Source organism: Cyrtonyx montezumae, unplaced genomic scaffold (genome assembly GCF_038088225.1).
Source record: "Cyrtonyx montezumae isolate F1298 unplaced genomic scaffold, pur_monq_1.0 scaffold_17, whole genome shotgun sequence".
In the NCBI taxonomy this organism is placed as follows: Eukaryota; Metazoa; Chordata; class Aves; order Galliformes; family Odontophoridae; genus Cyrtonyx; species Cyrtonyx montezumae.
In genome coordinates, this window is record NW_027071903.1 from 21160293 (window position 1) to 21187350 (window position 27058).

At 42.7% G+C, this 27058-nt stretch overlaps 1 protein-coding gene across 4 annotated transcripts in view; it reads left to right on the forward strand.

Annotated features, from left to right (window-relative positions):
* MYO9A (myosin IXA) overlaps positions 1 to 27058 on the forward strand; it is a 161961-nt gene that overhangs the window by 50493 nt on the left and 84410 nt on the right. For 2 of the 4 annotated variants that reach the window (XM_065733666.1, XM_065733667.1), the window contains exons 3-9: positions 2517 to 2611; positions 6366 to 6428; positions 10703 to 10802; positions 13293 to 13349; positions 16332 to 16429; positions 18960 to 19086; positions 25298 to 25387. In XM_065733666.1, the coding sequence (XP_065589738.1) occupies positions 2517 to 2611; positions 6366 to 6428; positions 10703 to 10802; positions 13293 to 13349; positions 16332 to 16429; positions 18960 to 19086; positions 25298 to 25387 (630 nt within the window). Of the gene's footprint in view, positions 1 to 2516; positions 2612 to 6365; positions 6429 to 10702; positions 10803 to 13292; positions 13350 to 16328; positions 16430 to 18959; positions 19087 to 25297; positions 25388 to 27058 lie in introns of all 4 variants that reach the window. The other 2 variants (XM_065733665.1, XM_065733668.1) reach the window with 2 other exon arrangements.

Genomic DNA, 27058 nt, shown 5'->3' on the forward strand with positions numbered 1-27058 from the left:
GTACAAGCTTTGGTCTCCCCAAGAATTTCAGGAATGCTGTTACTGAGTTTTTCCGTTAAGCACTGGAACCAACGGCTTCGAGAAGTGAAGTGATGTGAACAGAGCGTAATTTCAGTGGAGCAGTTGGAACTCCTGTGTTTTCCTAAGCTGAACTAGAATATTACGGCTGTTGTTGCGGATATGTAGATTAGATGGGCATAAATTGAATTAATAGCACTTTTTTTCTATAGCCTGATGGTTCTGTTAAAGGAATGTGGTGAGTAAAACAAACAAAAATGTATTAAGTTGTCTCAAGTTAAACAGCAGACGTGCCTTCGCCTACTTCCTGGCCCTTCACTGGCATGCCTGTGCCATGGAGTAAGCTGAAGCCTTCACAAGGCAGGATCCAGAGAGCTGTCTCATTTGTGCAAGCAATGAAGAAAATGGCTGAAAGAGTGATATTATGGGCTGTGAGCTCTGTGGGCGTTTGTACTGCAACGTATAACATGGTCTGGCACATTAATAGAGAAAAAGTCACGAAGCAAGGAAGGAGGAGTCGTGCAGTTCCCCACTCCCACGTTCAAAATGTTTTACCTTGTATTAAGAGAAATAAGTGAAACCCTCCTGTTGGGATGTGAGGGATTCGGGAATTTGCCGGTGCATCACCTGCACCAGGAGGAAGCGTCCATGCAGGAAAGTGCTCTGCATAAAAAGTCCTGGAGAGCAGACCTCACTGCTCCCCTGGGCCAGTTCCTTCTCTCTGAGGTGCTGTACATGGAGCTGAACCAGAAAACCCTTCTAATGTCATGTTGGACATCAGCATCTTCCACTTAGAGACGTGTTTCTGGGTGTGCTCGCTGAGCTGCTTGGCTGAAACTCCTGGAAGGGACAGGTGAATGAGTCCTCTGGTAATGCTGAAATAGCACTTTAATGTGAAAATGCTTATTCTGGGGGAGCAAATGCCTGGATTTTAGGCACCGGGATGTGATTTTATTCACAAGAAGCTGGGCACAGGGGTGAGGGTGCTAGGGAAAAGCTCTTGTGTGCTGAGGTGAGTTTTGGGGAAAAGGCACAAAACGAATTGTGTGCAACCTTCAAAGCATGGAAGGCTGTTTATGGGAAGGCTCATTAGCTTCCTGTATGGGAGCAGCCTCTCTGCCAGCCCAAGCATCAGCTGCACGTTCAGCAGGTTTCTGCCATTGCAGAACTTGTTTTAGTCAACTGCTGGAAGTTCGTATGCGACAGCTTGAGCCAAAACAAATCAGTGTCTTCAAATAGGGGGGAAATTCCATCATTATTCAGTTTGAGGTGTAACACTGCGTGTGATGAGGGATGCTTGAGTGACCAGGCTGCTCCATGGCTCTGAGATGCATCCCACTGGTGGGAAGGCTGGGGGGCTCATCCAGCTGCTGAGCATAGGAACATCACATGGATGTGGGGCTGATGGCATCAAGTGCCTTTTGGAAGGATTTCCTCTCACTTGGCCTATTTTTGGGGGTTTTAGTTGCAAAGTAAAACCTGCAAAGGTCATTTGAGAAGTTGGGGATTATAGATGTAAAGCCTTTTTAATCTTTTCCAATAAATAGCTGAGTAGGAAATAAATCTGTTGGGAGCTCAAAGCCGAACTCTAATATTGAGCCTCAGCACAAATTGTATTTGTAATTGTGATTCAATGTACAGACAGAACTCCTAGAAATTATCTTGTGTATAATTGCTTCAAGTATGTTTGGCTTAGAAGTAAAGGTGAACAATTATCAAAGCAGGTGTAGTAAATGAAGCATTAATTGTACCTGGCAGCTGGGCTGTTTCAGTCACCGTGAGCCAGACCAGTGAAATGATTTAGGCACAGTTGCAAACACCAGTTTTCAATTAAGCTGCTTTAAGATGCTGCTCTTACAGGTCCCCGATGGTTACTGTGCTTGGGGATTGGTTTTAACCAGTGGTAGATGGCTCTCTGCATGAGGTGCCATCGTGAGGTGGGATTTTAATGAAAGCTTTATGCCTTGAAGCATTCAGATTTGGGAAAGCATCAGCAACAAATCAAACCGATGGTGTCTGAAACACTTGCAGGTCCTATGGGTTATGGCTGCGCTGTGTATGATGTTGTCTAATACCTGGGTTGCCTTCAAAGCGTTTTTCCCCTAATTTCATATGTAATTAAAAAGCAGCTAGCTCATTAAAAGTTAGTCTTGTTGGAGCAGCATACTTCTATATCCATTTAAATGAATAAAGTGTAGCTGTAATGGAGAATGCAATAACTTCAATATTAAATCTCTTGTGTAGCTGACACTTTACTTTTCAACAGTGTTTATCTAACCTTCATGAATCCCGAACTGAAAACAAATGCAGTCCCCAGAAGCTGATCCTATTATTTTGCAGCCCATTCAACTCACTTTCTCTCCTTGTGTTTTTTATTAATTTATTATAATATTACAGTGCTAGCAAAACCCTGGAGGTCAGTTGGTAGTGACGTGCGTGTCCATAAGGAAAGGTGGTGGCTTTTCAGAAGCAGTGATGCTGTCTCGTTCTTTTAACAGGCTTTTGGGAATGCAAAGACAGCGCATAACAACAACTCGAGTCGCTTCGGCAAATTTATCCAAGTGAATTACCAGGAGACGGGCACTGTGAGAGGGTGAGTGGCAATGGGATTCGCAGCATGTATTTTTAGTTTATTTAAATGTTATGAGAAGGTTGGTTTATCTATGCTGCACATCAAAGCACGAATACACCTCAGATGGATTTAAGCCAGTTCAGCTCTCATTAATCATAGTGTTGACTTTATAATAAAGCCAAAATGTAATTTTTCCTCTTAAGAGAGCCAGAGAGAGGAATGTTTTAGATAGCGTGGGCCATGAGAATAGGTCTCGGGGCTGGAGCATGCAGTGGGCACAGGGAGGTCGGTGAGCTGGCTTTGCTCAGACTCAGGAACAAGACACTCAGGTGGTACGGAGAAGATGGGGTCATATGATTTAGCAATGCAGTCTGATTCCTCATACACTTCCATCCATATCCTGAAGTGTCTCTTGAAGCCAGTCCTTGACCACTTAGGGCACCTTGTGCCCTGAGCCATTGTTAGCAGATGCTTGTCTCCACTTTGCTGCCACGGGGTTTATTTCCAGCCTCACTGCTTCCTTCCACAGCTTCCAGTGAACTCATCCCAGTGATGGCCACAGCTGGGTAAAGCTTCTGAGGGGCACATCTAGACCTGGATTGCTCATGGGCTTCTTCAGATGACATAATATCATAGCCAACTGTCTTACACCAGCCCTAAGGTAGCAGGGCTTTTTCAACCCTGCTTTTTGGCTGGGTAATTAGCTCAGCTGGAGAAGCAGAAGGTAGAGTGGTATTCCAGGGACTGTATAATTTCTGCAGGAAGCTAAGAGATCTCTTGCTGGGACTTTGTTGTTAATTTAGAGAATTGCTTTTACATTTTTTCCTTCCTTATTTTCCAGCAGAACAGTATTGTACAAATGGGTGCCATTAATTTTTCAAATGAGCTTGGGTACTCTGCGTTCTTTGCAGTCAGGCAGCTGTTTTTTCACCCAGCTTTTAATCTGCTGCTCTTTTTTCTTTTTTTTTTCCTTCTATTATTAATTCTGATGAATAGTTCTCTTAAAAGGATAAGCTTCAGTTTTTTTAAATACTTACATAAACAGAAACACAGGGTAGCAAATATTCTAACAACCTGTTACCTTGGCATGCTGTGCCAGCTCTGTGATAGTGCCCTTTGTGGTTGATTGGCACTTAGCTGCAAATAAAGTTATGTTTGTGTGCTCTGCTTCTAAAAATAAGAGAAAGTTTTTCTTTAATAAATACCTTTCCTTGGTCTTCGTTACGTGATGAAATGTGACTGTGCTTGGCTATAATCTTGAAATGCTGCCCCAACAACAGTAAGAAGATATTGCAAAATAACTGAGCTGTTCCTTGCATACAAGAGTAAGGTTTTATTCTCTGTTGTCTTACACGGAAGATCACAAATCTTGTGATTTTTTTTATTCTTAAATTTAGCATAGATTTTAAGTACATACTCTGCCTACTCAAATCACCTAGATCCGCATTTTGTGCATGTGATTTTCTTGGTTAATGTCAGGTGTATTTTTTAGGCTTGGATCAGAATTTTGCTCAATTCTTGGGCTGAAAATAGCAGTTGGGTATTTGGTTACCAACTGTATGCAGATAATGGCCCAAACTCAAAAATGAATTTTGGCTTAAGAGGTGTAGTAGCCAAGAGATGTAGGAGCAGCCAGCCCCACCCCACGAAATGAAGGCTTTGAAGATGTGTTAAAAATCAGTGGAGTATGAGCAAAGGCTTAATTTAAGTGCATTCCCATAAGGCTTTATGAATTTATTATGTCCTGTTCAGAGATAAGTGAGCTATGGAGGAAGGGCTTTGCAACATGTTGAGTCCTCCTAGGATGATCAAAAGCCTTCACATCTTACATGCTCCTTAAAATTGCAGAAGAGCCAGATGGGGGAGATTTTAATTAAAAGCAACAATGCACTGCTATAATGTTAAATTTGTGCAGCAGCATGGGGCTGTATCACAGGTACTGTGAGGAACATGGATATTTTGCATGGTGGGATTTGTATGTGAAATCCATTCTCAAGTTTTTGATACTGCCTAGTATACCAAGTACAGGTTCTGTAGCATGATTAGATCAGTACTTTGCATGAAGTACTCTCAAAATTTCTTTACTGTTAAAACTGCAAGTAATAATAAGGTAGGTTTTATATAACTGACACCAGGAAATAGAAGGAGAACATTTGAAGGTGTTTACTTTTTTATATTTCAATTTGTTTTCCTTTTCCCTGTCCTGTTAAAGCATGGAATGTACTTAGATTCATTTATCACTTTCTCTCTAAGCAAAGAATGTCGTACTAGAGCAGCATTCTCCTTGCACCTACCCTGCTCGAAGTAGTGGGTTGGGCCAGCTGACCTCCAGAGGACCTTCCAACCTAAATTATTGTCTGAGACTGAGCTTTTTTGGGTCTGTAATAAAAGCAGAAATCACAGGGGAAGGGATTACATGCCGAGCGTGGTGGACTGGATCTAGGTTGTCCTGCAGCTGTGTGCCAAGCTGCTGCCCAGTGCTCTGCTGGGATCCAAGGTGTTCTGGTGCCCTGCTCAGTGCCACATCTATTCATTGAATCTGCAGGGAGCTTTGTGTCTTGGCTTGAAAAGTTGGTAAAACAGGAACCTACACTTAAGGTTAGACAGAGAGGGATGTAGCTGTTAGCTTCCTCGTAGGGGATAAATGAAAAAACTTCCTGGTGCACATGGTGTGTAGGAATAATAACACTTACTGCAGCCTGTCTTCCTTTTTTCACTCCTCTTGTGCAGCATGGGAGTCCTGAAGTGCATGCATGTGCCATTTCCTAGAGCCTCGCCTAAGCACTGCCCCAAAAGTCATCCCAAACATTCTGGGGCATGGCCGGGTTGTTTATTTTTTGGTGAAGGTTGAGGAGGATCACTGAAATTTGCCCCCAGGAGATTTACTCCCAGACAGTGCCTGGCTCTGTCTCCCCATCTGGAGGCTACGCTGGGCACCGTGCTGTCCCATCACTTCCAGAGCTCCTTGGGTTTGCTTGCCTGCACGTGGCTGCTGTCAGTGCCACATCACTGTGGGTCGGTGGCTGGAAAAGCCCAGCCTCTGCCTCTGTGTGTCGTGTTACATCATCAACATTGGCAATTTTAGCTCTTATTTCCAAATCCCTATCATTACTGGTTAGCACTGCATGGAGAAAAAAACAAACATAACAACAACAAACATGGCAAAGCTTGTTTTAGCTAGAGAGGTTATTAATATATGCATGAAGTCTGTTCATCATGGGGGCTGTTAAGATAAAATGTCAACGCCAGTAAGGAGCTTCTGCAGTTGTCTGGGTTTTGACCACGTGCACAAGTTAATAACCCAAGCTTTTGTTGCAGAGGGGCAGCTGTAGAAGAGGGGGTGGTAATTTGGGCACTGAACCCATGGATAAATCATAGCTTGCAAACTTGTGCACCCAGATGTGTTTCTGGTCGAAGTAGGGTTTGTGCACAAATCTCTGTCTGCAAGCAATTTTATTTTGCTGGCTTTGGATTAAATAGGTATCAGAGATTCTTAGTTTCTGTCAAAATTTCCCCCTGCACTCCCTGCCCATAGGCTAACTCATCTGAGATCATGTTTTTCATATCCAAGTTAGTTTTGGCTTTGTATCAAACCAAAAAACCTCAAAAGCCAAACATAATATTGGGCTTGTTCTGCCTAGGAAGAAATTTATATAACTAAGTGAAACAAGGCTGAAACTTTTTTTGTGTACTAAAACTGCAAAGTCCCAGTAAAGCTGTGTTCATTTAAGTTGAATATTGGGTCAATGCATAACGCTTTTATTTCTTCTTCCAGAGCTTATGTTGAAAAGTATCTGCTGGAAAAGTCCAGGCTCGTCTACCAGGAGCACAACGAACGGTAGGTGCCTGTGTTTCTCTTGGTTCTGCCTCCTGAATGTGTTGATAGCACGGTGCACATGGCTTCAGTCCCTTCTTGTGCTGGCAGGGGGATCAAGATTTTCATGCTTCTAACTGCATGCTTCACAGATAAAGTCTGTATTTATGTTTTGTGCCATATTGGCTCGGAAGGGGAAGCAGAAACTCTGAAAGCTCTGCTAGGATGTGCTGCACCAGCAAGCAATTGTGCAGGGTGCTGTGCTGATGGGCTGCAAGGCTCCAGCTGTGGGGTGTTCTGCATTTCGGTGTTGTATGGACTTAAGTGGTAGACAGCAGTCCTTATATCACAGAATCACAGAATGGTTGAGTGAAAGAGACCTCTGGGGTCCATATGATCCAACCCCCTGCTCAAGCCCAGGACCGTACCCAGATGGATTTTAGCATCTCCATGAACGGACATTCCACGCCCAAAAAAGAGTCTTGATCATGTCAAACACTTAACTCTTGTCTGAAACAAATCAAAATGATACAGACTCATAACAATACCTGCACTGAATCTGTACCAAACCCTCGGGGTTTGGTCATCTTTGGGACTTCATACCACTTGATGACCAGAGGAGATGGAGGAGGCTGCCCCTGGGTTAGCTGGTAGTGCACTCTGGGTGATGGGGAAGGTGTATGGGAAGCTGCAGGCTCAAAGTCAAAGTGCTTGTCATTGCAGTTTTTAGTCTTAATGCTTTTATTATTTTTTATTACAATTACATATGTATTTCATTCATGATTTTGTACTGAAGTCTCTCTAACTTCAGATTTTATTTCCTATGACACTTTCTGGCTGTAGGAGCCTGTTTTTGCCATCTTGCTGCCTGTTTAGGGAGGAATGTACTACCCAGGGAAGAGAAGTCATTATTTTATTAACAGTCCTTGACTTATATTTTCCATTTTCTATATGATTAATGTCATACCATTTGTATTCTCAAACAGCTTGTAAACTACTTAATATCTAATTTGAGAAAGAATATGATATTTTAATTCTATTTTACAGCTCAATGCTGTAAAACATCAGAAGGGCTTCTAGAAAAAAACTGAGATCATATAGACAACGAATCTAAGCAAACTGTTGATTCCTAATTGCAATGTATTAGTTGCTATGCCCTCTTCAGTAGATGTTACTGTGATTGCAACAATTTTGCTGCTTCTAACTTTCCACTACCTGTTGTATGTCAATTACTGGTGCTTCTGCTTTTCCCTTGTGGGGATAGATGCTGTGTGAGAAGTTTTCTCTAATGTTGATGGGTTGTTCACAGAGCTAGATGGCATAAACTGCCTCAAACTTAACAAATGCACTGCTAGGAGTTGTAATAATTAAGGTTGGTTTCTCTTGGAATAAACCAAAATTTTGGTTTTGGAAATACTGTAATGCTGTTAGTATTAAATCCATGTCATAGTTGTTTTGAAGTGGAACAGATGAGTATTGCATGGGGTGGTTTTATTATTCAAGTATTCTGAATATTTGAGTAGAAATAAAAATTGAAGGTGTTTCATGGAGTTGTGGAACCAGAGAATGGTGCGTGTTGAAAAGGGCCTTAAAGCCCTTCCAGCTCCAGCCCCACTGCTGTGGGCTGCTTGCCCCCACCAGATCGGGCTGCCCAGGGCCCTGTCCATCCTGCTCATGTGCACCTCCAAGGATGGGGAACTCACAGCTCTGTGCGATCTGTGCCTGTGCCATAGCCTCTGAGTAAAGAATTTACACCTAATACCTAATCTAAATCTCCCCTCTATTAGTTTTAAACCATTCCCCCTTGTCTTATCACTACCAGATCGTATAAAGTCAGTCCTCCTCCTGTTTGTAAGCTCCTCTCAAGTACTGGAAGGCCACAACGAGGTCTCCCCACAGCCTTCTCTCCTCCAGGCTGAACACCCCCAGCTCCTCAGCCCGTCCCCATAGCAGAGGTGCTCCAGCCCTCGCAGCATCTCCGTGCCCTCCTCTGTCCCCGCTCCAGCAGCTCCGCACCCTTCCTGTGCTGGGGGCCCCAGGCCTGGACGCAGTACTGCAGGTGGGGCCTCACGAGGGCAGAGCAGAGGGGTTGGTCCCCTCCCTGTCCACTGCCACCCCTCTGTTGGTGCAGCCCAGTTCTCTCAGTCTGTACGTGTAAATGGAATTGCCCTGACCCAAGTGCAGCACCCTTACTTGGCCTGATTGAATCTGATGAGATTATCGTGGACACACTTAGTGGACTGTCCAAGTGGATGCCTCTCTGGATGGCATCCCTTCCTTCTGTTGTATCAACTGCTCCACTCAGCTCGTTGCCATCAGCAAACTGATGAGGGTGTGCTTGATCCCACTGTGTCATTGATAAAGATATTGAAGAGCACCGGTCCCAAGACAGACCTCTGGGGGATACCACCTGGATATAGAGCCATTGACCAAAACTCGATACAACCGTCCAACCAGTTCTTCATACATCAAATACCCATCAAACCCATATCTTGACACATTACAGATAAGGATGTGGTGTGGGACCATGTCAAAGGCATTGCACAAATCCAGGTAGAGGACATGTCTTTGTCCTTCCATTGTCCACCCATATCATCACTCCATCACAGAAGGCCGCCAGGTGTGCTCTGCCCTTGGTGAAGCCATACTGGCTGTCTTGGATCATCTGCTCATCTTGTATGTGCCTTAACATAGGTACTTAAGGAAGATCTTTTCTGTTTGTTGAAGCCAGCTCTCCCTTCTAATTTCCAGAGAAGGTATGCTCACCTTTGCCTGCCTTTTCTCACCAGCATACATGTGGAGCCCCTCATGAAGTTCAGTTCCATCTGCACATTGGCTTTCCTGATTACATCTCTGCATGTCCAGTCAGCATCCCTGTATTCTTTCCAGACCAGCCATCCCTGCTTACACTGCCTGTATATTTCCTTCTTGCCCCGCAGCCTGACCAGCAAGTCCTTGTTCAGCCACGTTGGTAATGATCTCCTTCGCTCTCTATGAGCACCAGGTCTGGTAACACTTCCCCTCTGGTCAGTCTAATACCTGAACCAGGAAGTTATCATCGATGGACTCCAGGAGTCTCCTGGAGCAGCTCACTGTGCTGCTTTCCCAGTAGATAGCTGGCTAGCTGAAGTCCCCCACCAGGATGAGAGCCTGTGAACGTGACTGTTTCTGCACCTGAAGCAAGGAGACTGTGTCAGCAGGCTCCCCTTGTTCCAACAGCCTGTGTAAACTCTGAACACCAGATATCTTGGTCTGGTCTATAATTTCAACCCATAAGCTCTCAAACAGATCATGGCTGTTTTCAGAGGCAGCTCCTCACAGTCCATTCACTTCTTAACGTACAGGGCAGCTCCACTGCCCCTCTTCCCCAGCCTGTCCCTCCTACAAAGCTTGTAGCTATCTGTCACAGTATTCCAGTTGTGAGATTCATCTCACCATGTTTCCTTGATAGCACTTGGGTCATAGTTTTCTAATTGCAGCATGGCTTTTGTCTCCTGCTTATTTCCCATGCTGCAAGCACTGGTACAGAGGCACTTCAGCTGGGCTGTCAGCTGTAGCATCCTGGAAGAGCTGAATTTTTTCATTCTGTCATACAGTGTAACTGCCAATACATTACTTTTTTTTTTTTTTTTTGTGGCAATGAGTTGTTTTTAAAAAGCAAAAAAGTTTTGCACTGCAAATTAATTTTCTAATTAGTGTATAGGCCTTGCGTGTGTTTCTGAAGGAAAACACAATGATGTCAGCTAGGAATTTGTGAAGTCTCATCCTGGAGGTGGGTGTCCATGGATGCAGAGGAGGATTTAGCTCTCCATTACTTGGTTTAATCTCCTGAATCAGTGCAAAGTGCTTTCAGGCCGTTTCTATGGCACTCTCAGTGTTAAGCATTCTAGTGGTTGCACAAGGCTTTATTTTCTATTTATTCAATTAATCTGCAAAAAATTTTGTTAATCAGAGCATTCTCATCTTTTCCTGCATTGATGTGAGATTAGACCGATACAGGTAGTGACCAAGATTGGCTTATCTCTTATTTGCAAGGCTTTAATGATATGGGACTCAGTGACTGTTATCTTTTCCGGATTTTTGTCTTCTTTAGTTTCTAATTTTGTTGTTCTGTCTTACTGCATTCAAAGTTGCTCTAAAAGCTAAAAAGCTTTGAGGGACTTTTCCCTGTTTATATGAAATGGTACACACAGGTTTGAGTTGGGAAGCTGGAATGTGAAGTTACAAGGTGTACACGTGTTTCTCTACTCGATGTTGCTGTTTGTTTTCAAGTTTAACATCCTTTTCTTTGTCACCAGGAACTACCATGTATTTTATTACCTCCTGGCAGGAGCGAGCGAGGAAGAGAGATCAGCATTTCATCTTAAGCAGCCTGAGGAGTATCATTACCTCAACCAGGTGGGATTACTCTACTGGTGACACTGGCAACATCTTGCCTTTTCCACCACTGATGCTTAAGTGTGTACAGTGATAAATACAGGTTGTTTCAGTGCTCTATAGGCAGCAGTCTGTCACTGTAAATTAATCTGCATCGGCTATCTGAACACTTCTTAGTATGAAAAAAATCAGTGTTTCCCATTTTCTGTCCCCTAAGTGGAGTTATATTGAATATACAGCAAAAACTCAAGCCCATCAAGGGAGAAACAGTGACAATCTACCTTTGTATGAATGTTTAGGCATTAATGTGTGGCTGTGGAGAAGAAAAAAAGAAAAATGTGTGATGCCATTCAGGATGCAGGCCTAATTCTGATGCTGGCTGTCAAAAGGAGCCTTTAAATTTAGCAATACAAAAAAATTTAATGTAAATGAGAACTTAGAAACCACTGAAAATGTGGTAATTCAGAATGTGTAAGGCATTATCAGTGCCAATTCAATTCATACATGCTTAAGACGCAGTTGCATGTTGATACTTGTAAACAGAGAATTTACTGGTTTTTGCTCAAAAAATAAAAGTAATGGAGTAGGATGACATGGAACAGTGGAGTAGTTGGGTTCTATGTTGATTTTAACTGTAATCGCAGTTTTCTTGTCTTGAAGTATGGTTAGCACTAAGGAGAAATTTAACCTGCAAGTTGGAGAGCAACTCACATGCACTGTGCAACACAAATGGCCTTTGGTCTTTCTGGAAATATAATTTAATTCTGTAATATTCTGTAAACCTCCATGGGCTTTTTTAATACGTTTAAAGTGGGCCTTCAAAGCCAAAATATATTGTACTATTAATGACTGCCACCCACTTGTAGCAGGATTGGGAAATTCTCACAAATGAAGAGGCTTAGGCTTTTGCTCTCTTTTTATGCCTCTTGCATCTGTGAGCAGTGCAAAGGTTGGAGGACGTGGTGTGTTCTCCACCACCGTCTGTGCTGCAGTTCTGCAGCTCCGAAGTGCCAGGATAATTTGAAGGAAAGTTTTGTGAGATTTGTTGGGCAATCTGATAGTTCCATATTAGCTTAAAACACTGCCTTTAATTAGTCTTTCCTTTTACTTAATAGCATCTTAGCGCTTAGGGTCATTAATATTGGAATTAAATAATGACATTATGCTGCTGTAGGCAAGCAGACTGCAGGATGATGTGGAGGTTTATCTAGTGCATGATGGAAACAGACTTTGAACTTACCTGACCACAGTATGGGAAGCAGTGACATTCAGGATTTTTAGCGTTCTGATTATTATCATTTCTCTGCATTTAGAGTTTGTGTTAGATGAGTGAGTGCTGACAGCTGTGGGATAATGGCTCCTTGAGGTGATTGCTTCGCTTCCTAACAACGCAGTAACAGCCTTCCCATGTCCTGTAGGCAAAGAACAAAAAGGAAAATAAGGAGGAAAAAGGAAAAAGCAGTAGTGGAAGAACGGGGAGAGAAACGCTGCCAACGTAAAAGGGGAAAGTAATAAAATGAGCCTTGAGCATTCACATTAACTTCTTAAGTGTGTCCTAGAGAAATCCCAGCCTTTTTAAAAAGAAGGAGAACAAACCCAGAAGTGAACAAAAGTATGTAACTAAAATTCAATACAGAAATTTAGAAGCTAAACAGTATTGGGCCAGACCCTGGTCGCTACCCCACTGGGTCCTGGGTCTCAGGTTCCTTCACTCACATTGTTATGCAAAACAAAAGTGTATTTTGCATTGCAGATGAGGAACAATCTGTTCAGGTACCTCAGCAAAATGCTCTATTGGTTGTAGTGCAGGGAGCAGGTTGAAAAAAATAGTTTCTTTTTAAAAGCAATTTTTCTTAAAATATCTGCTAAGTTTTTTTTAAATATCCCACTCCTACCAATGATTGGTGTCATTCAGCAACTCTCTGAATGATCTCTGTGCTATACATTCATATTGATCCATACTGAAATTAGTAACTTGCAGGATCAGATCCTTGTTTTAATGCAGTCTGGACCCCTGTTGTCATGTCTGTGTTCCTTGCAGGAGCACTGAGTCCTGAGCTGAGTCCTTTCCAGTCCTCAGTGATTGGAAAATGACAGGAACTGAGGAAAAGCTGGTACTTTTTAGTGAAAGAATCACAGTTTTTCAGCATGCATATGTGTCTGGAGCAAAAGTTGAGAGCAGAAACAGAAATCATTGTAAGTCTGCATAAATAGCCATTTGGCTGTAGGTAAAGGAAAGGGTTTTCCAATCATCTGAGTCCAATTCACTTCAATTAATTAAGCTTAGAGCTTGGGAAATCCCCACTACTTTGAAAACACTACACAGAAATCAGAGTATCATAGACGTGAAACAGTTATGAGTCTTTATGCTGATAAAATAGATCAGGAATGACTGTGCAGGATAATAATTATTTTACATGGGAAGTCAACACCACTTCCCTGTCTGAAGAGCTGGTGGTGGGAGTCATGTTGGGTCCGAATGCTACTTACCTGGGTCTGCCTTGCTTTCAGATGACAAAGAAACCCCTCAGACAGAGCTGGGATGAGTATTGCTATGACTCTGAGCCGGTCAGTACGGGTACCCATGTCCTCGGGGCTGTGTGTGGGGCTGCTCCTCTTGCTCACTTTTTGGCAAGGCACACTGAGACATGGGCAGAGATGAATGTTAACCTGTTGCCGACCCTTCCTCTGCCCTGCAGTGGTGTTGCTTATGTGTTAGCTGGTGATAGTACAGATACCATTTACGTTATCCTTTTTTGCTTATTTCTATCTGGAAAGCTTCAGCAGTTTGGTTTGGATATGATCATTTAGTCATTGCAAATAGTAGCTCTTTCTTGATAGATAATACTGTTTTATGTAATTTGGGCACTACAGAGTAATTTGTGAGGCAGCGGCTTTGTGAAAATCAAAATGGCTGCTTGATAAAACTGCAAATCAGGCTCTGGAAGCACTAAAAGCTGGCCTGTTTTGCATCAGCTCATTGTGGTCGTAGCAGTATATCTGCTGTCCAACTTCCAGGAAAAAGAAGATAAAACCAAACCCACCCCATCAGCCATCTGTGAGTCAATCAGGTCCTCCTATTGCTCAGAATGCAAACAATCCCTCCTCTGAAAATAATTCTGCTGTCCTTTCCAAATGGATCTATCCAAGAAAGAGACTGTGCTGCTTCACGCCTTCCCCAGCTCCTCTGCAAGCGAGACAGGGACAGTGGCTTTGGCCAGCACTGTGCTTTGGGTTGGTGTGGCCTGCACATGTGTTCCCTGTGATGGTCTGTGTTGATCTGTCTTGCACCACGAAGCATGTTTCCAGCCAGCTGCATGTTGTCCTGGCTAATTCTGCCATGCATGTAATGGTTGCTGCACCCAGCTAAGAGATGTGGAAGATGAGGTGATGTGGAAAGGAGGTGTTCTCATTGGCCATGTAGGTGTAGGACCAGCACAGTTTCAGCTGCAAACTCTTGTTATAAGAGGTGAGGAAGGGAGTCTGGTGTCCTGGAGTTTAAAAACATCAGATACTGTTTTGGCATCCTCACAATGTCCTGCGAGATCATAGGGATGCTTCCCTGTGTGCCTCAGGATACCATAATGAGTTGCAAAGACTTGAATTGATTGAGGAGTGGGTTAGGATGATGAACTGGAGGAAACAAACTCTGGTTTGTTTCTTTATTTTGGATAGCAAAACTGAATGGCCTTACTATTGGGCCGTCTGTCTGGTGTTTTGTTTGCTCAGGTCTGTTTTCCATGATGCTCATGGTAGATCACATCCTGGCTTCTGGGATGATTTGCTGCTAAACATCCTCTGGCCTTTTTCCTCCATGATGATAACAAAGGCAGCGGGTTCTACCTGCTGCCAACTGCCAGCTTATAATGAAACTCCATTATATCTTCTCTGAGCTTTTCCCAGAAATCCGTGGATCGCAGCAATTGGCCAATAGTGAGCAGGAGACCAGTTGCTCTAGTATCAATGAAACTCTTTAAAATATACATACACTCTTTAAAACACGTATATGTATGTGTGTAAAATCCATTAGGAAACAATACCTAGCGCAGAACTGAGGCACTGTGGAGCACATCTGCTTTTAAGTAGATAATTTGCAAAAAGCTTTTCCATGCAGATTAATGAGTTTGGCGATTGTTATGGAAATTGTTCATTAAATGCCTTTGGCATGGATCACACTACTTGTGAGTCAGCTGTAGTATTTCACTGTTGCCTTGTGAATTATTTTGGGTGAACAATGCCACAGAATGAAATTGTTTCCTGGAATGTGGATGGCCAGTAAAAGTGATACTTGTCATCCCTTTAAAAAGTTTCTTTAAAAACCTTTTGCAGAACTTTCAGATGCATTTTTTTGTTCTGCAGGACTACAGGTCCTGCCTTAGTGAGTGTGAAAACTTCTCAGGTTACCTACAGCATATTTGTAATGGCCAGGGATGCCAGTCAGCCCACATTTGGGTTGTCCTACTATTTAATAGTAGGTAATAGTGCAGTGGACTGTCTCATCTCCATTTAAGCATCAGTAAATATTTTGAGGTTTAAGACAACATTTATGTTGTATGACAGGCAATAACATAATTTTGAATTGGAGACTGGGGATCTATTAAGGAAAAAGTATAAAATCTAAGTTATAAACAATAAATAATGCATCGGGGACCCAACGTCAGTCAGAGGATGCATGAGGTCCTTGGCACTACTAGGTTATTCACTTGATTAAGGATGATTAGTTGTAACCCTGTTCCCTGAGTACTGGGAAGAATCTGGCTAACTAAAGCATTCAGCTGTGACACGTTAACCACTGGGAGATAGAAGTAGTGGATTTCAAATTCCCTACAAAAGCAGGTTGATATTTTGAATAAAGTTAGTGAAAAAAACGTATGAAACTTTCCCTTTCTTTTGCAGCATTTCATTCACAGATTAGTTTACGTAGAATTACACACATTTTATTTTGAAGTATTTTAAAGCAGAATTCTTCCTGTTTACTTAAGGGAACTCATGGGCTAGGACTTGACATGGAATAAACTGCCTGGAAATATGTAATGAGCTACACATCATTGTTAATTCATGGCCTTCCTGCATGCTTGTTGTCCAAATTCTTGCCAAATAGTTACCATATTGAAAATTTCACTTTGGTTTGCTCTTAGGCAGGCAGTTGAAAAGCTGATTTTCCTAGACAGCTTAAGTTTGTGCATTCTTTCCAATACTTAAGAAGATAAATTCTGCCTTGCCACTGGATCTAATCCTGGATTTTTATTGCATCGTGTATACTCTTCTTGCTCTGTCTGCTACAGTGCTGTGAATTCCCTCTTGCTCTGGAATAGGGTTCAGAGCAGTATCCAAGGGGCTGGGTGTCAGGGTCAATTAACCACCGTTATCCTCCATGCACATTAGTGAGGCCTCCTGTGTATCTTGTTTCCCAGTGCCAGATTGGTAATGTTCTAGTTGCCGATAAAAGCATGGAAATGCTGGGATGATATTTATGAAGTGCTGACTTGGCCATCTGGACCTGTTCTGGCCTCAGTTTCAAGGCTTAATTTTTCCCTTTGAACCCAGCAGGACTGCTTTTCTGTTGAAGGGGAGGACTTGAAGCACGACTTTGAGCGCCTGCAGCTAGCCATGGAGATGGTGGGCTTCCTTCCCAAGACCCGCAGACAGTGAGTTTATTTTCCATGTTAATGGTTTGGTATTAAATTAATGAATTGTATTAACACCATGTAAGTTATATATTAATGTAATATTAATATCTAAGAAATGATCCCTGTAGTCAGTGACATATGCCCCATGGTTTGTGCCAGCATGACCGTTTTCCTCTGAATAACTTGTCAGTGTGGTGAGAAGGGTTGGTGACACACTGACAGTTCATACAGTAATGGAGTAATCAAGATGGCAAGACTAAAGCAAAATATGCCCTTCATTAATGTAATTAAAGCCTCTATGCATATTGGATATGGGCAAGAAGTTGTCATTTGGATGTGAACTATTCAGAATAGTCGTACTTGACTCTGCATGTAACGAATCCAGATCCTGGTTTAATCAGAAAGCCAGTCATCACATGTAATCCTTCTCTGTGCAATTGCCACTTCTGTAGACTCGCTTTCAGCAGCCCTTCATTCACCAATGCAGTGCAAATGCTGGTTGAAAACTTGTGCTTCTCAGTTGGGCTGCGACATTGTCTTCTGCTGATTGCAAGGAATGACATGCTTCACGTGAGCCTTGCCCTTGACTCAGCCACAAAGTAGTTGACTGACTCCATTGGTCCAAAGTCTTGAGAATGTTTGAATGAACTTGACAAATACGTTACTAAGGTTAGAAACAGGCTTAGAAAAAATATGTATTAATAAATGATCTTCGAGGGAGAATTGTTTTTGACGTCGTAAGGACTGCTGAAAGGCAAATCAGTAGCTGGAACACAGTGAGAAAGCTGGTGCTTTTCTGAGTCAAATTGTTCAAACAATAATTTAATGAACCCAGTTCCTTTCTCTGAAATCCTGGAGGTTTATGTAGGAACAGGGAATTATGGCTTTGTGCTAATGGCACTTAAAACCCTATTCATCACCTAGAGTAGGTGACATTTAAGCTACATCTACCATTACCTCCTGCTCTTTTAAGCATGGATTTTATTTCTTTTTAACAAGTTTCGGAGCCAGCAGTTGGAAATGCTAAACAGTGAAACATTATCCTTCTTTCAGCTCCAGTAAGAGCTTGTTTCACCTACCTGAGAATCTTCTTCATAAGCTCATACTTTATCCCAAGCATTAACAAATAATGAAATGAATGCTGCTTTCTCTCTATGCTTTCCACACACGTAGAGAAACCCAAGTGCATACACTTTTACTGTGACTCTGGTGTATACATCAGTATATATGCCCTTATTTTTCACATCTATCTGCTTTGCATCAAATGAACGTTGACCTTCCCCTGAAAGTATCGTGGTGCATTACTGCTCCCTGAACTGATGCCACTGTGTCCCACTTGGGACAGATGCTGCAGCAGTGAGGAGCTAGCAGCACAGAACTAAATTGCTTCCTGTGTTCTGCCCTGGGCGACTCATTATGCTGCAGGAGTCAAGTTGCAGTGGCAGGGGTTTTCTGAAGCCTGTGTGCAGTGCAGGATTGCTTACAGTGAGGTGATTGAATTGTCAGAGGAAAGCAGTTGGAGAGTGTCTGGGCTGCTGGGCTGAACAAGAGTAGGATACCCATTGAAATTCAGGCTTTTGATTTACTGTGTAATACATTCTACTGGTGGACAAGTTCTTGTGTTTCTCCTGGTGCACCTTGTCACAAGAGGACTGGCCTCTCTTTGGAAAACATAGCAATTCTAGACACAGTGAGCATTGGGTGATTTCAGCAGGAAAAAGGAGCCACTGCCAACTGCGAAGAAAAAAGAGGGGAGTTTGAAGTGCTCTTACAGTTTCTGAAGTGATTGTTTCAAACAAAGCATGGGCTTTCACCTTTGTGGAAACAGTGACAGAAATGTTTATAAATGCAGTCAGGCAATTAATGATAAGGAATCAGTATTCCCATTTTAGAGATAATGAAGGACAGGCTTGGAGAGGTGATGCTGTGTTGTCCAGACAGGCTAGGAGTCAAATTCAATTTCAGTGATTTTTAGGTCCCCAGAGGGACAAATAGAGTACATAGCTGAAGTCAGCTGTGATTTATCCAGGAATTCATTCTTTTTCTTGTTATTTGGGGTGCCATTTTGTAACTGTGGGTTTGATTATGTTGAACTTCAGGCAGAGAATCAGGTGACCTGAATTATTTTCCCAAGAAAAGCAGTGTGGAATTATTTTCAAAGAGGCTGAATCAGTGCGAATTTGGTACTTGCCTAAATTAAAAAAAAAAAAAAGAAGTGGGTGCTTATTGTAAGCCTAATTTTTGAGAAACTCTTGGCAAAAGAGAGTAGAATAGAAAATTAGAGGAATAAGTCAAATAGGAAGATGGCACTTGGATGTCTGGAGTGTAGAAATGGCAGGATATGAGGTACCATAAAACATATACTGAGTGCAGTATTTGAATGAGTTTCTATCACTTTTCAGTGTTCATGGTGATGGGATCCTGATCAGTACCCAACAAAGGTTTGCAGCCAGGTTTTGCACTGAGTGTGATGGTTGATTTTTCATTAGGTTTAAGGAAAAAAAGACATGCCAACAAAGTGAAAGTGAGATCTGTCTATTTTCTTTAGAATTTTCTCTCTCCTGTCTGCAATACTACATCTGGGTAACATCCGTTACAAAAAGAAGACCTACCGAGATGACTCCATAGATATTTGCAACCCTGAAATTCTGCCCATTGTGTCAGACCTGCTGGAGGTAAGCCTTTGCTTTCTGTCACAGCTAATGAGCTACCTTTATTTTTATTTCTAGTTTCACTGATGGGCAAATTGTCTTGTGTTAATATAGCCTCTTTTTGTTTTCCAGTAAGAAGTTATAAAGAATTTTTTATGAGGCTTTTAATGTAAAGTTTTTTTTTCTCCCTAATTGTTAGTTCCAGTATACTTGATTAATTGACTGAAAACAGTGTTTCTGTGATTAAAACTTGAAAGATTGCAAGCCAGTTCTAGATGGGAATAAACCCTGCCATTCCTTGTGGTATTTTCTTGAATTGCCAGCCATCAGCTCCCTCATCTGAATTCCCCAGTGCTCCTGATATCTGTTCCAGTAGTTGCATAAGAAACTAGTCAGGGTAAGACCATCCAGCCCACTGTTCTGTTCCAGGTAGTGGCAGTAGGGGGTCTGAGTGAACCTGCTGCGTTTTGCTGTCTGATGTCCCTCCACCAGCATCCACAAGGGTTGTGGTGGATATGCTGCAGGGTGCATTTCACTCTGCTCCCTTTGGTACTCATTTACAGACCTGCTTTTAGGTAGTTCTGGCTTGAACCTGTTGATGCCATCTGCTGTTTTACTGTGTAAGAGCCTGTACAGAAAGTGCTTTGTCCTCTCCAGATGACCACTGTGCCAGTGTTGCTTGGGACAGGTGTCAGTGAGCTGACACATCTCACCTGCCCAATTCCCATCTTATCCCATCTTGCTGAAACAGAGGAGCATGCTCTGTGAGCCCAGCTGCCTTAGATTTCCTGTGTCCCTCTGAAAAGTAGCTGGATGGTGTGGAAAGTTCACTTCTCCTGTTCTTCTGTTAGTGCCAGGAGATAATTTGTTGTCTTTCTGTGTACACATGGTGCTCTCATTCCTTCCCTCGAACAGCTGTTACGCTGTATTACTCCTTGAATTCAGGAACTGGCACACACGGATTTTTGTAGCACTTCATTAATGCTCTGAATTTAGGGAGGGGAAAGCTTCTGTAAAATATGGGTATAAACAGCTGGATGCTCTTTGCGTCTTGGACTTGCAGAATACAGAAACAGACAGAAGGAAAATGTGAGTTTGGATAGAATGTTGTTGGTCTGACCCTGTTAAAAATGGCCTTGATGGAGTCACAGCTGGAATGCCAAGTCGTTTGAGAAGCAATCACTTTTTTAACAAAGCCCTGAATAAGAGAGTGACTTGGAGATCTGAAAAAGTTCCAGGCTTTGGGTCTGTGCCCTATCTTTCTTCTGCAAACAAATTCTTTTGCAACATCTGTATGCTGTAAGGTATTGGGATGTTCTTTGCACACACACATGTGAAACCATGCATCACTCGAGCCAGATGGATCCAGTGGTGGCCATGTGCCGTGCTTCAGGGCAGCGTGCCATGGGTACCACGCTCACTTGTAGGTATGTACAAAACAGAGAGGAAAAAGGATGAATAAATGAATACATATTTTAACTTCTTGAAAAAACACTAGAAGCTGGTGTAGCCGAGCAAAACAATCTACTTTGTTGCTCTCGATAAGTCTCTTGTGAGCTAACTGTTCATACACAGCACCAAAAGCTTTTTCATCAGGCATCCGCACTGCAGATGTCAGGTATGATTTGTAGGAGGTGCTGCTGTGTTTGGGTAAGTGGTGTTGCTTGTTCTTCAAATTGTATTTCTTTGGTTATTTCCCCGTGGGAATGCAGAAGTTGCCTACAAGTGTGAACTTTCTGATAGACCCACTCCCCAGTCAGCTGAAATACAGCCAGTACATTTTCAGGAGAGGCTTGGTTTCTGTTTCTGAAATGCTCACCTTCTGCAGATCTTTAGCTGTGTTTATTCAGTTTTGACCAAAGGGAGAATTAAAGGGTTCAGACAGATGAAACACCAGGAAATCCATTGCACTTGCCTACTTAACACTTTCCAAACCGAGTGGAATCTTGTTATCCGGACACCAGAAATATCATTTGAGGCAATTTGTCAAAATTGCATTTTGTCTCACTTGGGTAATTATTATTTTTTACTCTTTGTGTGTGTGTGTGATCACTGAAAATATGCAGTTATTCTTTTCATGCCAGTGATACTGAGAAGATTTAAGAAGTTGCTAATTCCTTCTCTAGATCTTGGCATTACTTAACAAGACTGAACAATCATTTCAATGAAACTAGTACTAGCTGACAGATAGTTCAGGTTCTTTTCATGCAGCCATTGTTTGCTCGGTTGGACAGTGTGGAGTGTAGAAATGGATGCAGCTATCCCTCCTGTGCTCTGATACTTACAGGCAAAAAATCTGGGGGTGTTGTGGTTTATTCCTTTTTTTCCTTCGATGCCTTGCTGGATTTGTTCATTCAGGGATCTGACTCGGAAAAGAGAAGGAATAAATCCTCTTGGGTTTGGAAGAAGGGTGGCTGAATTGGCTGCATCTGAGAGCTGCAAAGAAGGGATCCAGAGACCCAGATGCACAACGCCAAGGGAGTGGTTGCCTTCCTAGGGAAAGGAACAGCCAGCCTGGCTGAAGCAAAAAATAAAAGCAGAATTAGGCGTTTTCCCCCTCCAAAGGGGACCTCTGGCCCAGAGTATCATGAGCTTGCTCCCTTACATTGGAAAGAGTGGAGCCTTTGAGCCTCTGAGGACAAATTTGGGGGAATTTCAATAGTCAGTGCAAGAACACTGAGTAATGTTTTTTATTTTACTGAGATACTTATCCATCGTTTGCGTGGAGAAATTTCTCTCTCTGTGAAATGAAGCTGACGTGCAGAGTTTTGAAGAAATCGGGGAGGAGATGATGACCTGAGATGGATTTTATTTTTCTTCAATGCTGACAACCTCTTCTAATACGCTTTTAGTTTATTAAAACATCCAGACCGGCATTCGTTGAAAAAGCAAACTGCAGTGTAGGATTTTGGCCAGACTCTATGGATCATTGTTTCATTTACAGTAAGACCTCGATTCCTTTTCTCCAGAATAGACGTAGCGTGTGGATTATGTGAGGATTTTGGCAGGTTTTTCTCGGCCTTTGTTTAAACTTTGCTGAAATATGGCACTGTGGCGTGATGTCAGTGCTGCCTGATGGATTGAGCAGACCTGGAAAGCTCTGCAGGCAACGAAATGACTGCAGGCAGAGGGAGAAATCCTCCTCAGAAACCAAGGATTGTGTAAAGCCCTTCTGGGGAGAAGCTTGGAAGCACTCCTTTGTGGGCTTATTGGTATCCATGTCTTTTCATCAGTTCAAACTGAAATGTCCTTTTGCCTCCCCATGCGGATGTGCAACAGCAGGGTTTTGTGATTGGATGTGGAGCTCATCCCTGAGCTGTATTTCAGCTCGAGGAGCTGTTTGTTCAGAACTTGTGGCTGAGCTGAAACTTTGGGTGCAGATCAGCAGGGACCCGTGCTTTTCTTAAACTGCTGTGGGACATTTGTGACTTCCTAAGTGTGATTAACAGAAATGACCTTCTAGAAGTGATCTGCTGCCAGCTCACCATAAAAGGAGACTATTTTTTCCATCAGAAGAACAAGAGCCCTTCTGTGTGTGTTTACTAACGGTGGAAATGGCAAGCATCAAGCATGGAAGGCAAGTTTTGTCTTTGCAGTTTTACATTCAGTTGTTAGGTTTAGATAACCAGCCTCAATGCAGATAATGGTAAGTGAAAGTTATGAACTGACCAATTTTACTGTGTCTCTTCTGTGTTGACCATGTTGGCTTTTGCAGCCAGCATCTGTAGGAAACTGCTGAAGCTTGTTTTCTAATAAAAAATGATCTTTGATGGCCCAGAAAAATCCCACAGGCAGCATGCTCCTTGTGTGATGAGCATCTCAGAAAGCACTAGTTGGGGAAGAGGAGCTCAGGCCTTCCCTTCTGCATCTGTTCTCAGGTTGAAGTTTGGGGTGTGGAGCTCTGAGCCAGGACTCTGGGCACGTAACTTAGTTGGCTTAAAAGAAAGACAGAATCAAAAGTTCAGCACTTATTCAAGAACAAAGCCTATCGTGGCAGGGACTAAATTTAATTTCTCTTTTTATTTAATTACTCCATACCAAGCAGCTTTTGAATGAGCTCTAAACATCACAGTTCTGTTCTCAAACACAGAAGCATCTAGTGACATCTTGAGTCAAACACCTTTGACCTTCAGTTAAAATATGGATAGCTCAGCTGTGCTTGTCATTGTTTGTTGGCTGTCAGCAGTGGTGCAGCAAGCAAACTAAGCTCTGCTGGGCACTAGCTGTGGGTGGATCTTCAGGATTGTTTTCTGGAGCTGAATGCTATCGTTTAGTGTGTTTTTTGTATGGAGAAATCCCTGCAGGTATGCACACAGCAGGCTTGGGATGGAGGAAGCACATCTGCAGGTCTCATCCAGCAGGAGAGCACTGGAGGAGAAAGCCCTGGAGAGCAGCAGCAGACAGATGGGCAGGGAGAAGGGCACGGCTAGCTGTGCAAACCAATTCAAATTGTTTGCTGACAAATTCAGGACTTGGAAGTGTTTAGGCTGTTCAGTCTGGGCACCAAGAAAATTGCATTGGCCTGTTTTGATTAGCAACCATCTGATACCCTTTTGCCTACTGCTTTTTTTAGTTTAAAAACCACCAGCTTGCAGACTTAAGGTTTGCAGCAGTCCTGCCTTGCTCCTACTTCACTTGTGTTCCAGTCTTTGCATTTGAGGGATGTCAGCTGATGTCCTGCAGTTGTGAGCTGCTGAAAAATTGTCCACAAGTGGCTTTTGGTCGCGTGCTTGAGCCAGCAAATGACCCCACTGCATTTGCTGAGATGGCAGCCTGAAGAGGGATTATTTTTTTCCCCCACATTATTTTGAAAGGCAAACTGGAAGCTCAGGGGGTATGGCCGAGGACAGGTGAAGTTAATCTCAAAGGTACTGATGATTGTTTTCTTACAATGTGGGAGCTGTTGGTAAGTGAGGGCTGTATACAGGTGAGATGGCATTCACGCTGCTCACGCTATAGCCAAGTGCTCTTGTTGCTGGGAGTTGCAGGAAAAGCCAGATGTGTAAAAATGCATTGGAGTGTATTGGGGAAGCTCCCGTGGCAGCACTTCTGGTGGAAAGAAATGAAAAATTTTGTTCAGAGTTGTATTGTTATTGCAAAGCTTTCTGAGGTTCGGCTCAACTGGATTATTTGCTTTGCACTTAGTAATAATTATTGGGTCAAACAACATCCCATCTAAAATCATAAATAGATGTACTAGAGACTAAAAGAGTAAAATGTGGCCTAGAATGGTTTCAGAAACATGGATTTGCTGCTCCTAGCCTGCAGTAAAGATGTTGTGAAGGTATGGGTTCTGTACGTAGCCATTAGCTTATAGTGGGCACCTCTTGCTGCACCTGCAGGTCAGAGCCTAAATCCTGCCTCCAAGATGTTCACCAACACATGCATTCATTGTTTGATATTGAAATTTAGCAAGGAGGAGTAAATGTCTCCTAGTATTTAGGTCTTACTCCATCGTAACATCTTTGATTTTGTTAGAGAGGAGATGCTTTGGGATTTCCCCAAAGAAGGTGAAAATAACAGGGACTTGAGTCTTAAAGGGCAGGAGGTTTTCTTCTGATGGTTAGAGGCAGGGACTCTAATTTACTGGCACTGTTTACCTATTTGCCCTATCTGTGGCTGTGTTAATACAACAGCTGAGCTCTGCAAAGGGCTGATGAGCAAATGGTTGTCACCTGGTTGGGCCCTCATTTCTTCGGGGAGTTGAGTATCAGGTGTGAATATCAGAGCAAATATCAGGTGCTTTTTGGTTCAGGTTTCATTCTCCTTCTGAGCTCTCCCCTTCTCTCAAATCTGAAAAGAAAAAGCAAAAACACACACACAAAGCCAATAAACCCAACCCCATCCAGATATCTCTCTTAAGCCGCTGATGCTGCTGTGCTTCTTTGTAATTTGTGTGATGTCATCTTGATAACACCAGAAAGTTGAGTTTGGGTTTTTTTTCTGTTAACAAAGGTGAAAAAAATGTGAGAGGGAGGAGCTATAATGGGAACAAAGAAGAGCAATGGGAACTTGCTGGAACTGAGAGGGCTGAATGCAGAAAATCAGGTTCTTTTGAATGCTCTGTTGTTTTCTGATGCTGGATGTATGGGCTCAGTTGCCTTCTCCCAGTACCTAGCATGTTCTTGTGCACTGAGCATTAACTTTGTAGGGGCTGGCAAAACAAAGTGTCTTTTTCAAAAATTTACTCTTGGAATAACTGTTAACATCAATTTTATTTTATTTTTTTTTTAAGGTGAAGGAAGAGATGCTGTTTGAGGCCTTGGTCACCAGAAAGACAGTGACAGTGGGAGAGAAGCTCATCTTACCCTACAAACTAGCAGAGGTCTGTATGCAATGTATAGTTTCAAGAGAAACTCTTGGCATGGTTTTTAGTGCTTTGAGGTGAGACTGAAATGCACGCTTAACCGTGGTAGAGTTGCTTTTAGCTTTTGTTTATTTATGTAAAACTAAACAAATGTAGGAGAAACTGTTGTGTGTGAAATTAGAAAACAGTTGGCTTTACCTTCTGCTGTTCTTAAAAAGCAGATCGGTCTGCATGTTATTCTGTGAAGTGTTTGGCTGTTTTAATGGCTTACAGTTGTGTAAATGTTGTACAGAGCGGAGCTGCGCATCACTGAATGCACGTGATGCAAGTTAAGTAGTAGTCTCCATACGTCCCTACGCTGTGGTGCTGATTCATCCCACAACAGAGCGGTGATCTAAGACCTCCAGGAAATTTTTGGTGTGGTTCTGAAGTGCCCATGTGAGTCACGGTTCCTGGATGGGAGGAGCTGGAAGATCCTCTGTAGAAAACTCCTGTTATGGTTTCTGGGCCCTTACAGGATGCTTTGGAGACTGCATGGCTCGGTCAGCTTCTCTCAGCGTGTCCTGAGTGTTTTCCATGTTGCTGCTGGCCTTGGGGATGGCACTGTGTGAATGTGCAAGTTCTTTATGATGGTCTGTCTGAGGTTACGGTGTCAGCAAACATGTGTTTTCCCTGAACATGTGGTTTCCAAGAATTTTGAGTTGCATTCTGTGGTTGTTAAATAGAAATACCTCTGTTTTCTTCTCTCATTTTCCCAAGCATAAATTCTGTTCTGCTGCAAAACATATTTTGGTTGTTTCTTTATCTCCTGTTGTTGTATTCCTCCATTTAAGAGCGCAGAGCATGCTTGTATGAGAATGTGCAGTGTCCCCCAGAGTAGTCTGCTGGGTTGCAAGTAGGCGAAGAGTCGTTAGCATTGGCTGTAGATATTTTTGTTTCTTTTATTTTCTTCCCAGAATAAAATATACTTTTCTATCTTCAAAGCCTTTGAGCAGGACCTGACTCTCTCCCAACAAAGGGCATGCGTGCTTCCATGGCATCTTTATGATGAATGTATAGTGCCTGTGATGTCTGTGCTTTTTTCTGATGTTTTGTGCACAGACTGAGGAAATTGCTAGAGTAGTTGAAGCATTTCTATTACCTCCTTTTTGCCAAAGCTTTTTTCCCAACAGCAGCGCTGATGGAGCAAAGTGCACCACTGCTCTTTCAAACACTTCACTTCCAAACTTGGCAGGTTGGATTAAACTGTTCCTTCTGATATGTTAAGCTGTCTAAACAGCCTCATCCAGATGCCCTGTTGCTACCAAAGATGGCTGAGCGTGAACTGAAGAGCTTTCCAAAGTGTTCTCGGTGGTACTGCTGTTCTTAGATCTCAGATTTATTCACTGGTAAAGGTTTGTCTCCGGTGTCTGGTAAAACAAATGAAAAATCAGGCTGTGGTGAGGGGGAAGCCTGAGGAGTATCGGAATGTAGTGGCTCGCTGTGTGATCATGCACTCTGATGTAATCTTCGTGACCAAATCATTCGTCAGAAGCTGTGAATTGAGTCAAGAAAAGTGCTTTTTCTGTCCACTGTTCTTACAGCATTGGCACCCTGACTGCTGGCTTTTATTTGCCTCAGAGGGAACCAGTGAGGTTATTTGAAGGTGTTTTACAAAAGAGCACTGCAGTTGGCTCCCATGAATGAAAG